The sequence below is a fragment of the Phodopus roborovskii genome, unplaced genomic scaffold, assembly GCF_943737965.1.
Source record: "Phodopus roborovskii unplaced genomic scaffold, PHOROB, whole genome shotgun sequence".
In the NCBI taxonomy this organism is placed as follows: domain Eukaryota; kingdom Metazoa; phylum Chordata; class Mammalia; order Rodentia; family Cricetidae; genus Phodopus; species Phodopus roborovskii.
The window spans coordinates 1,525,659-1,539,540 of record NW_026126689.1 but is presented as its reverse complement, the minus strand read 5'-3'; the positions used below and the strand labels follow the sequence as shown (position 1 = coordinate 1,539,540).

Here is a 13,882-nt window from a genome sequence, read left to right as displayed (position 1 = left end):
ACTTTTGAGGAGATGTGAACTAGTGTAAGGTCAGCCTTGTAAGGCCAGGATTCTGGCACTTACAAGATTTTTTTTTATGCCCTGTTTTTTACCAGGAAGGTGTGAAGCTTACCACTGGGTCAGATGAAATGTGGCTACAGTAGTTCACCAGCTTCTGTCAGGGGTGTGGTGTAGTTAACAGAGTTCTTTACCCTTTCCATAGAAAAGGTTAAGGCCTAGAAAGCAGGCATGAGTTTGGCTATATGGAATATTTCCATTGGGCTCTAGTGCCTAGGAGTTGTACCAAGTTGTCAGGCACCTGACCTTGGGATAATTATGGAAGGTGGCTAGTGGCTCAGAACATGTGCTTTCAATAAAAGTGCAATCTGGGCTGCAGGACTGTTTTGCGTTTGGCATGTGTGCTTGAAGACTTGTTTAACTCTAGAAAGGGTGGTCCTCTGGGATCAGCAAGACCTCCAAGTCAAAGTACTGTAATGAACTCAAGACATCACAAACACAGGGAATTGGAAACCAATCATAGACACGCCAAAAAGTATCTATAGAGGCTGCCACTCATCTCCATATGTCCTGGTTTCCACCTTTAACCCTTTGCTATTGGAAGCACTGATGTTTCCCTCAACATTAATGACATCCTACGATAATTGCGCCTCAACACAAGCCTCCTAGTGCTGTGTGTCCAGAACGTTACCTTTCCATATACAGCACTAAGATTTAGAAGGTGATAACAAGAGTGATGTTTTAAATGAAACTAATAATTTTATTTTTCTTTTTTATGATAATTTTTAATTTAAATTTGAAACAAGCTTGTTTTGCATGTCAATGCCAGTTTCCTCACCCTCTTCTCTTCCCCTGTTTCGCTCACCCCCTTCACATCCCCTTTCTGCTCCCCAGAGAGGGTGAGGCCTTCCATGGGGGATCTTCAAAGTCTATTATAACATTTGGAGCAGGGCCTAGGCCCTCCCCCATGTGTCTAGTCTGAGAGTATCCCTCTATGTGGAATGGGCTCCCAAAGACCATTCATATACTAGAAATAAATATCGATCCACTACCAGAGGCCCCATAGACTGCCCAGGCCTCCTAACTGACACCCAAGTTGAGGGGGTCTGGGTCAGTCCTATGCTGGTTTCCCAGCTGTCAGACTGGAGTCCATGAGTTTCCCTTGTTCAGGTTAGCTGATATTGGGGGTTTCTGCAGTCTAGTCTTGACCACTTTGCTCATCACTCTTCCCTCTCTGCAACTGGATTCAGTGATTTTATTTTTCTAAAACAGCAACAACAACAAAACAAACAAACAAACCAAAACAAAAGTAAGACAACAACAACAAAAACATAGAAAACCAAACAACCAAATTCTAGGAATCATCTGAATGAATCAAAAGGTACTCTCTGAGGATCTTCCCGATGCCTGCTTCCATCACTCATTTTGCAACCTTTAATTGGAGCTGACAATCTAGACAATCTTACCTGGAAGAAAAGTAGATTTTTGTGAAGTCAACACTGAAGAAGTCTTTTTGCTGGACAGTAACATTAGCACTGAGGAAAAACTCTAATTTGTTTCTCTTTCTGATTTGCAAAAAATATATTAAAAATAGCTCCCATGTGGATTTTGTACAAATGATTTTTTTTATTATTATCAGCAAATTCATATTATTGATGCACCATGAGGTATATTAGAATTATAACCTACTTAGGGGAAAAAGATTATTCTGATTTCCAGGTAAGTAGTGGAAGAGAATGTGGAAGGTGGCACCTGTAACAATGTACATACATGTGAGTGACCATTTCTGGAAGCAGAGGTCACGTTGAGTATTTTTTAATTTTTAATATTGAATAATGTAATTTGGTAATATGATTTTCAAAATTTACTAACATATTTCCTATGTCTAGTTTTGGTTCAATGAGCCAACCACATAATGAACTACTCATAAGTCATTGCACGTTATAGATTTTCATAAAGTAATTCAATAATAATAAAATATATACAGGAACAAATCCATCTTTCCTCTGAATGTCAATAAATATTTAATCTCAATTTAGTCCAAAATAACTGTGTTAAAGGAATGTCTTAGTAACTTAATAACTGTGTTGAAAGATTATCTTAATAAGCTTGCCAACTTTAATCTTGAAACAAGTAAGTTTCTCTTCAGTGCATTCAATAAAATGAAAAATGTGTTATAAAAAAACTCATGTACAAGTTAAATGTTTAAGCCTTTGACTTATAAACAATTACCATATAGCTACTATAATTCATTTAAAACTATATATGTAGAAGCATGCAGATACAAAATTTAAGAAAATACTCATCTTTACATGATATTCTTATCTATTTTAGAAGATTAACTTCATAGACCCTTGTGTGGGTCTGTAAGGATGCAGCAACATAATCAAATTCCATTTTGCCTTGATATTTCAAAGATACATTCTGTTTAGATCAATTTAAGGAGAGCTTATTATGCCAAGACTACAAAATGTAATGACACAAGGTCTGTGCCCGATAATGTAATATCCCAAGAGGAAATGAGAGTTTAGCGACATAGTTTCAACACAGCCTAAAGAATGATGCCATCAAGTTCTGCTATGTCCAATGGGATATCAGGCCATAGCTATCTTATATAGACAAACTTACTAGTGAGTGAGTCTTTTCTAAGGGTTGGACAAGGGCTGAAATGTAACCAGATGAAGACAACATGTCCATTCCAGTGGAGAGACACCCACAACCTCAGTTGGTTTAGCATCTTAGCACACAATGAAAAATGTGCTCTAAACAATGAGGCAGTGGAGGAGGGCAGGAGTTGCTATCACTAAAGTTTTGCAGTATCTATTATAGAACTTAGATTTTCTTCTTCATGTCAAGAGTGTTCATATCAGAAAAGTGTTCCTAGCTTCTAGAGAATCAATGCAAGTGTTAACAGGCATGTGTGGAGATTATTCTGTTAGGTCTGTAAATGCAATGCGTGTTTTCATGTTGGAGGCAGCTGTGTTATTAAATATAAAGGGAGTTCATAATTGGAAACTTGAGAAGAAACTATATTTTCCAGGACTTAGAAATAGTTATTATATGGCTCAGGAAAAACAGCAGCTCAAAGATGTTCTAGCTCTCCAGCTTAAGTAAGTTGATATTAAGTAAGAGAGTAAGATCAAGGAAGCCCATAGAAAGAATCACATCCTTGACAAGTAAAGGCAGATATACACAAGGAATATCCATGAGGATCAGTCACCTGGGCAGCCAGGTAATGGAGTGTAAACTTTATAGAGAAGAGGAGACCAAGATGTTGAAAAAAAGATGTTTTCTATGTGATTTTTCAAGAGAAAAGAATCAAAGTAACAAAAAAAAAAAAAAAAAAAAAAAAAAAAAGGAAAAGAAAGAAAAAAAAGAAAAAGAAAGAAAGATACCATATATTAAGGAACAAGAGAGGAAAGCCTCTCAGAAGCAGTAAAGGAGTGATAGTACCATATAACATCAAAAACAAAAACAAATATGAACATATGAACATCAGGGAAAAGAGCAAAGCCAGTTTCATTTCTAGCCATAGATCCTTGTGGGAGGGAACCTATAGTCAATTACTAAGAAAAGCTGGAAAATGCAAATCAAACTAGACATAAAACCAAATCCAGGTGACCTCCACACTCTGAAGGAGTTACCTATTCCAGATCTCTCTAACATCTAGAGCTCAGATTCTCCTAGCACACACTGCTATTAGCTACCTTTGCTTAGAGCTTGGCACTGGCTGCCATGACTTGAACTTGGGAGTATTCCATTGGGTAAAAACAATTCAGTATACAGAAGCTTCAGGTTGAGTGATGGCTGAGGCCATGGCTTGAACTTCCCTTTGGTTCCTTTTGGACTTTTCCTGGCCTTTGCTCCCTGAGAAAAACCTAATGAAGGATCCTGTCCACTACCCATCAAATTGTAGACTGCGCCATGATCTCTGTTTTCCCTACATTAGTGCATCAGGAACTGAGGAGGCTCCTGTATAAGCACTATAGATCCGAAGCACAGCAGGGAGGGACCATAACTCATATTAACAACTGAACAATACCAGTAGAATCTAGTGTATGTTACCTGGCCAATACATAACCTTGACACTCTGGAAGCTCACCAGAAATACCAGACATTACCTGTCTCCAAGACCAAGGTAAGCACCCATCCATGCTCTTCAGATGCAGGAATTAACTTCATCAATTATATATAATTGATCATTTCATCAGATGCTAAGATATTCGAGGACAACAAAATAAAAAAAAAAAGAAAATGTAATACTTTAAAAGGAGAAGTACAGATATTTAGAAACATGTCCTAATTATTGACTTTCAGCTTAGTGATTTTTTCAGAAGAGACTATATAAGCAGTTCTAGAATGTGGGGAGACAGTACAGGGAGTGAATTTAAAATCCTCTACAGAAAAATAAATCATAAGAGAGAATTAGGAATATGGGAACAAAAACCTCAATCAACAAAAGAAAAGAGATGAAAGACAGCCTTTGCAAAAGAAGAGATTTAAACAAAGAAATAATTTAGCAACTGGAGATCAAGTGATTGAATTATGATTGTCAACAAAATGGGAGCGTAAGAAAGGTGAAAGAACGAGAAAAATAAGTTTCAAAGGATGGAAAGCAAATGTTCAAACCCAAATTTTAGAATTTGAAAGATAAAAGGAAAACCACTGAAAATCTATTTCATTAAAGTTAACTAAAATTTTCCTCAGATTGCAAATAGACATAGACATACAGATACAATTGAAAGAACTTCAGCTATCATAAACCAAAAAATACATTCACTAAAGCACAGTGGAATGAAACTATCAAGAAAAATAGAGGATAATAAGAAAAATGTTGAAAACAGACAGAGAAAACTATCAAATCACACAAATATTGACCCATTAGGTCAGTACCATCATTCGTAAAATATAAATCTATAGGCCTGGAGGAAATAGGAAATATATTAAAAGTGATGAAAAAAGTAATAAACAGCATCTTGTATTTTTAAACCTTAGCTAAAGAAACGTATTTCAGACTTTTGAAGTGACTTGGTATTCACTTATTATGAATTCTAATACGATATATAATTTTCTCACACACAACTATTGCTATATTTTAATATATAAAAACATAAATCACATTATATGTTCTATAATATGTGCAGCAACCCATGTTTTTTTATATCTATTATTGTGTAGTATGTAAATTTTACCCATGTGTATATTTAATGTGTAGATTACGCAACACTTTAGGTTACATAGATTCATGTCTTGGTAGATAAAGTATAAAAATCTAATATTTTAACCTACTACTGGTCATTAACGAGATCTGACCTCTTTTTACCAGATTTTACATTCTACTTTTCATATATCATGTAATTTTGAAACAATGTACATGTTTTGGGTAGAAATATATCCAAGGCATTTTAAAATAATATCCCAGTGCTCACATGCTAATCATTCTCTAGAACATCTTATACAAATTCAGAGAGTAAAAAAACCACAGTCCAATTAACAAAACAAGAACAGCCTCATTGCATGAGGATTTGATGAGTTGGGCACACTCCCAGCTCCCTGAGTTATTGTTAGAAGCAAAATTGTGGAAACACTATGATTTGGCATTCACTTTTGAATAGCCATTATTGTTGTTCAGATTGCTTAAACAGTTCAACCACACATATTTAATCGCTACAGAGAAATCTTAATTTTAGGGAGTGATAAGTAATCAAGATCATAGAAAAAATTAGCTTGTCCTAAAATAAGCACAACATATTATTAGGCTTCAAGTGAAATTTTAATTTATTTTTTCATAGGAAATAGAACTAATCTGTGGTGGGTGTTGTTTGCATTATTACACAATATCACCGACTCTTTTAAAGGAGTATGATAGGCATTTAAGTATAAATTACATTACACATCATTTCAGGGGTTTTTATAATTTCCAAACTAGCTCTCCACTCACAGTCACAGGAGAAAATGTGGGTATTTCAAAAGAACTCAAGCTATTCATAGAGGAACCTATTTGACTTTGTAATGTAGGAGGTCTGCCTTGAAGATCATTTTATCAATTTTTCAGCCAACCACTAAGGACTTATCATGGGTAAAATGAGGCTGGGCAATGTGAATAGTGTCCCTTCATGATTTTTTATCAATACTATGGGACTATCTAGAGGCAATAAGCCACACCCATTGTCTATGGCACACTTCCCTGTTGTGCTAAGTGTGAAGGAGGAAAGCAGCCACATTTGCACAGATCACTATTTTGTTCCTGGCGCTGCATAGAGATTTCTATTTATATGAACATATAAAGGTAGAGATTCCTTGCCTCTATCTAGGCTGAAGGGACATTTGCTTCCTGAGATCTGAATGAGAAGCATTTCATGTCACAATTAATATATATAGAAGGCATATAAACCAACGGTGGCTCTATTACTCAATTGTCACTGATAGGAAGCTGGTGGCAAAATTACTCTCCAGAGGTCATAACTAACTCCCTACCCATGCTTTTCATTTATCCACTTTTCAAGACAAAAAGGAATTTCTACCATCCATGGGATTATAAATTCAACCTGGGATCTGAATAGAATATTGGGTACCGTTTTTCTTGCCTTTACCTCTCATCGTGGATGATGAAGATATTGCCACTGGAGTTCAGCTATAACAACATAGATGATTAATATGTGGTTTAATTGGTTTTGCTGTATGATCAGAAGCCAAGACTTAATGATAGTTCCCCCACCCTCTATGTTAATATGAACCCCCGTGATGTGGTCCCTGAGAACAGCAGTCTTATGATATGAAGGGCTTTTGATGGGCAGAAGCATTATAAGGAAACTGAAAGTACAAAGGTTAAATTTGGCTCCTGAAACTTTCAATTAATTAATACTATGCCTTTAAGAATTTGTTTGTGTGTGATGTAAGTGTATGTAGGTGTTCTGACCTTTGTGTGTTTGTACGCTTGTGGCTGTGAAAGCCAAAAGCCAAGGTCACGAATGTTCCTAAGTCTCATCCTCACATTTTTGAGACAGGATGTCACTGAATCTGAAGTTTATAGATTCGGCAAGATTAACTGGGCAGTAAACCCTGGGGATTCTCCTATCTTTACCCATCCTGGGCTCACATTACAAGCTTTCACCACCACACCTGGCTCTTTATGTGCTTTCATAACAAGCATTTTACTAACTAAGGCATCTCCTTAGCTTCTTTCTCAACTTAAATGAACAAACAAACAAAAAGAAGCCTTGTTTTGACTCTGATATAAAGGAATGGATTTGAAATCATTACCTTTGTATTTTTCAAGCATGCAAAAGCTATTGGTCAAACTTTGTGGAAAACAGACATTAAGCCTTAATGTTAGAAAGAGTTACCGCTGTTCACTCTTTAGAGAACAAATGCTCGGCATAACAGGCTGTACTCAAAGGGGCTGGATAGGAAGAGTAGTAGCCTTCACTTCCTCTGCCACCGTGCTGACACATAGCTGGCTTAAGGACTCACTCTGTTTACTGCAAATCAAACTGCCCCCTGAGGTACTGTAACTAAGCACATGCCAGAAAATCAGAATATGACATGAGAAAACATCTCTCCAGTGAGCTTTCAATTCCCTGTCCTTTAGCTGTCTTCCCGTGGGGAGAGTTTTAGGAAGAGCTCTCATAGCCCAAAGGTTGGCTTTGTACAGAACTATGATTGTTCAGGTACCAGAACAATCCACTTTGACTAAACCTTCTGCAATTTCAAAATTAAAAGGTAAAAGACATGGGATTTTGGAAATATCTTCGCAATAAATATCTAAAATATACCTCCCTGCTGGCTATAGAAATATTTTATCTATATTTTAATAATCCTCCTTAGAACCATTCTACTGTCTGGAAACCCGTTGGGAAGGCATGGACAATACACAATCCTCTCTCACTCTTACTGCTGAACGAGTGGCTAAAGGGCGATGTAAACAAGTAACAACGATGAAGCAAATGTAGTATACAACCAGCATGCTCGCCCACTTATGGAAATCTCAATGTGACCCCTACATTCAAATTAGAGCTACTCCAGCGACAGTACTGCTGCATATCTGTTTGTCTAACTCAGAAAGGGTAACTCAGGATATCTGAATTTAATCATTGGAGCCTAAATTGTTAGAGCTCACTCTGTCTGGAACAGATATCTGAAGCTGCCCAAGAGGATATGTTGGAAAAGGATGCCTAAAGTACTATTAGTTGCAAGAAAATATCCTGTAACAAACTTACTGAAAATAGGTAAAATCAAAATAGCACCCAACACTATATTTTAAGTTTCTGCATATTTACATTTAGAGAAGAAATATTTCTAATTAAAACGTATTTATTAAGTTGTACAGAATTATTTTCCTTAAAGAAGAAATGTTAAATCTCATAATAACTTAAAACTAAACCTTTTCTTAGAAAGTGTAAGAGCCAGAGGTGGTGATTGACTACAAGGAAATAGCGTCTCCTGGACACACAGGGCAGCTGCATATCAGACAGTTAGCAGTTAGGGAGGCATGAGCAAAACCTATGAGAGGCCAAGCCAAACCAAATCCCAGCATAAAGTAGGGAGCTTGGCACACAACCCCACACTTACTGTGGAGCGATTGGCAATTGTTAACTTCTGGGAAATGGAGAGACAGTTCTCTTTAAGCATGTAGCTGCTGATATATTGACCACTCTCCAGTAGAAGACCACACATTCAGGAATGTTTGAACAATACAAGTTGGTCTTGATGAATTAATAATATATATATATATATATATATATATATATATATACATACATACATACATATATATACATGCATACATACATACATATATATATATGTATATATATATATATATATATATATATATACATATATATATATGAACATAAAGTTGTAGGGTTGGGACTGAAAAACATTGGGAGGTGGGGGTGAATATTGTCAAAGCATGTTGTATGAAACTCTCAAAGGATTAATTAATTTTTTTTCTCCTACTCCTTTCCAAGTTGAAATTTCAGTCATATTTGTATTAACTGAGTTTGTATTGTTAATGTAGTAATTAAAATAAAATTGCGTATTGACGGGTGTCGATATGATTGCTCATATCAAAACTCTTCAGTCAATCTACTTTAGAACACATGGCAAATTTGAAATAACACAGAGAGAAAGCACTTGGGTCTATGCTTCTCAGGAAAACACTCAACCCCCATTCCCCTGAGTAGGCACTAGCTGGAAAGGACTCTCGTCTAAAGCTACCAGACTAATGCGGTGTTTCTCTCTCCTCTCAGGGGCTGATGTTATCAACTTTGATGGCCACGTTGTGTTACCATACCGATTCAGAAACAAGAAGATGAAAACACTCAAAGATGTCATTGCTTTGAAATTCAAGACCTCTGAAAGTGAAGGAGTCGTGTTGCACGGTGAAGGACAGCAAGGGGACTATATTACCTTGGAACTGAAAAAAGCCAAGCTGGTCCTCAGTTTAAATCTAGGTTTGTTGTGATTGTGTGTGTGTGCGTGTGTGCATGTGTGTTTGTGTGTTTTAACCATCTTGGAAATATTTATGAGGAAGGGGCTGGAGAGATGGCTCAGCAGTTGAGAGCACTGGCCGCTCTTGCAGAGGACTCAGTTTCAATTCCCAGCACCCACATGCCAGCTGACAAGTGTCACCCCTGGAACTCAAGGTCCATGGGATTTAATGACAACTTTTGATCTTCATGAGCACCAGGTATAGAAATAGTGAACACACATACATGCAGGCAATGCACTAATATATATAAAATAAATAAATGTTATACAGCCCCTTAAAATTATTGACAATTGTTTTTCATCTGAGGAAGCAGATTTTCTATTTGTATGCCTATTTCTGTTAGTCATCTTTATCTCGCTGTGACAAAATAGCTGAAAAAAATTACTAAAAAGAGGGAAGATTATATGGGTTCCTGTTTCAGATGCCTAAATCTATAGTTGCTGGAGCCATAGTTGTGGGCTTTTCCTGAGGTAGAACATCATGGGGGAAAAAAGCATGGGGGGGACAAATATGATTGTAGGGACCAAGAAACAAGAGAGTGGAAGAAGGTAGAAACAAGATAGCTCTTCAGTGTCCCACTTTCTATAGCCTATTTCTTTCAACCAGCATCTACCCCTGTCACCTCTCAGTATCACAATCAAATCATATTTCAATGGTGAGTTGACTGAGCCATCCATGAGGTTAAGGTAATCATTATCCAATCTTTTTTTTTTTTTTCCTAAACCTCGTCAGCTGGTATCAAAGGTTTTGGGGGAACACTTTAGATCCAACCCATAGCATTACTCATTCAACAAAATGTTTGTTGAAACACTTATACTATGCTCAGTGTTACAGTAGCTGGTAGCATGCATCAGAGAACAGAAAGACAACATCTCATTAAGTTTGTGAACTACTCCAGTAGGAAATAAGTTCAGTAAGCATGGATTCTGTTGAGCTCAGATTTAAACGTCACCTTAAAAAGCCATAGGACCATTGTCAGAACGTATGAGGGAAAATCCTCTATTAGGAAAAAAAAGAACCCCCCAGCATTCAAGATAGGACCTAAGTACTGGGGTGGCATGAAGGAAATAGAAGAGAGAAGACTGTGCAAGGAGCGATCATTGCTTATGGGGCGAAGAGCAAACTGTAGGGGATACATGCAGTACATTTCTGAAAACAAGAAAGGAAGTTCAGGAGATGGAGACGGTTCAGGATTTGTAGGATGCTAGCATTGCGGATATTAAGAATGAACAGCTCACTTCAGAGGTACACTGAGACTCTTATGGAAAGAACCAAGTCAGCATGAGAGTCAAAGGAGACATCTCCATGCCTGGGAAGAGGTGGTGCTGACATCCATGGAAAATTACCAGGGGAAATAAAGAGAAATGTATCAGAGAAATTATGTTAGTGGTAAATCCAGCATGAGCCATGATGAAGAAAAGGAGAGAAACAAAGACTAATTCCTAGGATTTGGGCTCAGGCACTAAATGAATGGCTAGTGTCATTCTCAGAAATAGAAACTAAACAGAGGGCAGAAGGGATTACAGGGATTAGCGGGAAGGCAGTACTTTTGAGCTGCCTATGAGTAGATAAAAGGTGTTACTATGGGGTCAATTACAGCGTATCAGAGGATAATACATGATGGGGGGGGTGAATTTAGCAGTGGAGGAGAGCGGAGAAGTGAAGGGTGTGTAGAATCCCAGAATCCAAAGAAAGAGAAGTGATCAGTACTATGCAACTCATCTTAGATGTCAGCTGACACAGAGACAGACAGGTGAGTACTGGCTTTGTCAATTTGAAGGTTCCTGTTTACTCACTCTCTGGGAAATTGAGAGAACACTCAACTTGTTTTGTAGGATAAGATAGAGTAAGACTTGTGGAAATAAATATTTTAATTCAGCCAGATAACTAAAACGAATCAGAGGAATGAGATTTTGTTGGGAGAATGAGGTAACCCAGGGGGTTGCTATCCTACCAGATTTTCCTACTGCTTTTTAGTAGACAGAAAGCATACCTGCTGGCTTGCTGATAACATAACTGAGACTCACATGTCACTGAAGAAAATGGTCACAGCATTGGCAGTGGTGTTCAGAATTCCAGACTGGACAAGGCAATGACACTTCTTTCCCTGGCTTGGCTCAGTTTTCTGGGTTTTACATAGGGATACTCAAGGTAGTCTGTAGGTTTTATTTCCTCTGTTGAAATAAGAATTCTACAAAAATAATAGCAACAATAAATGAATAACTAAAACACACTTGTTAAGTGCATCACCAGTAAAAGCTACAAAACTGAAGATTTAAATATTCAGGGCAGCCATTGCCTATTGGATAGTAGGGATACTCTGTATTATCCTGATATTCCTGGATATTCTGGATATTCCTGAGGGTGTCTGATTCCCATATGTTAACTTAGTTTGAGGATTTCTGTCAAGTCTAGGAACACAATTTAATTAGGGTTTCTTTGTATGAAATAGATAAATTTTCATAACCACATAGCTTTGACTTTATGTCATCCATATTAAAAAGTAAAAGTGATGAAAATGTGAATCTCATACTTATAAAAATACTGCATTTTTACATTAAAATAAAGTGTATGTGGAGCCAAAGAATATGCAAATTTTATGTATACAATTTTAATGCCATTCGTGAAAAAACAATCACATTGACCCATAACAGTTCCAACAGTTTGCATTGAATACAAAAGATAATACAGAATAGAAAAATTAAACACTATCATAACAGCTATAACAATAAAATGGAAGGTAATATTTTTTTGTCAAATTATTAAGTGTGTTGGATCAGGGTCTATGGTTAAGTGACAAAAAGGATCTTATTTTTTCTATTCTTCCACTAAAGATATTTGGGGTGAAATTATCTAACCTCATAGCTTCAGACAGTTGAAGTAGTTTGCATATTTTAGTCTTGCATCATAAAAAAATGAGACTTTATGAAAAAGATTTAATTCCAAAGGATTTATTTTTCAATATTATTTCAACAACAGAATTCAGAGGGAAAGTAAAATATATAAAAAATATATTGGTTATACAAAATATGTTTAATTTTAGTTTATTTTAAACAAAGGATTCCTTTTGTGTGCATACCCATTTTGGCCTGTGTGCACATATGTGCAAGTTTAATTATATAGAAATGCACTATATGTCATTCAAAGACAATTGTATTCTATCAAATATAAGTATCTATCATGGCACTTTGAGTGATGAGGAGCCACTGGCCTGAAATCTGCTTATTACCCAGGCAGGCAACCACTGAGCCCTGGATGATGAACATGACCCACATGCTGAATGCCAGATCTGTGCCACTTTTGATGCATAAATTCACAGGGAAACATAAATAAAAATACTAGGGAATGTGTCTAGGACAGTCTTGGAATTATTACTTTTGTGAAGAAAGTTTTTGGGAGATGTTTACCACTGTTTGTCTGATGTTGGGACAACTTGAAAAAGTAAGGTGGCTTTGGTGCTGTGGAAAGCTTAAAGGCTGCCAGTGACCTTGGTTTCCCATCAGGAGACTAATCAAGTTGGCACAGAACAATTTCCTTTATAAGGATAGATGTCTGATCAAGATGACACGGAGCTATCCTTCAGTGCTAGAGAGAATGAGCACAGGAGAAATGCATAGGATCCAATGAGGGATGAGCACAGAACCCTCAAACAAATCAGTGTAAAGTAACTCCTCCAGTATGGACAGAAGACGTGAAATAGCTTTTGGAAATACCAATGCAAAAGTAATTACTCTCAATACTGTTAAGGGAGGAAAGCTTCCCTCAGCTGCCTAATAATAGCAGTAGAATCCAATGTATGGCAGTTTTATAATGTCTTAAAGTACGTGTTTACATAGGAGGGGGTAAGTGCTGGCAATCAGAGTCTGTGTGAATTTGCTTTTTAATTTCATTTTACATTCCAACCATAGTTCTCCCTCCCACACCTCTTCCCAACCCCCCTTGCCATCTTCCCAACCGACCCCCCATCCACTTACCAAAGGGCAAGGCCTCCCCATGGGGAGTCAACAAAGCCTGGCACATTAAGTTGAGGCAGGACCAAGAGTCTCCCCCTTACCTGGACTAAGACTGAGCAAAGCATTCCACCATAGGTAATGAACTCATGCACCAAGGAAAGATCCTGGTCCTACTGCCAGGGACCCCTGGTGGGGACATTTTTTTCAACAGAGTTTCCTCTTCCCAATGACTCTAGCTTGTGTATCAGTTCAACATAAAATTTATGAGTCAAAAAATTGTATGAGCCCGATGCAAGCAACAAGTGCTGTTAACTGCTGGATCATCTCTTACACCCTATATTATTCTATTATACAACAGGTCTCACCTCTTACTCAGCAGGTATCACATCAACACAATACTCACATCTATTCTCTACATTCCAGCTTTTGTCGCATG

At 37.2% G+C, this 13,882-nt stretch overlaps 1 protein-coding gene across 1 annotated transcript in view; it reads left to right on the top strand.

The window, feature by feature from the left end:
• The window catches only part of Cntnap2 (contactin associated protein 2), a 1,802,334-nt gene that overhangs the window by 744,023 nt on the left and 1,044,429 nt on the right, over positions 1-13,882 (top strand). The window contains 1 exon segment of the mRNA XM_051174658.1: positions 9,252-9,455. Coding sequence (XP_051030615.1) covers positions 9,252-9,455 — 204 coding nt within the window.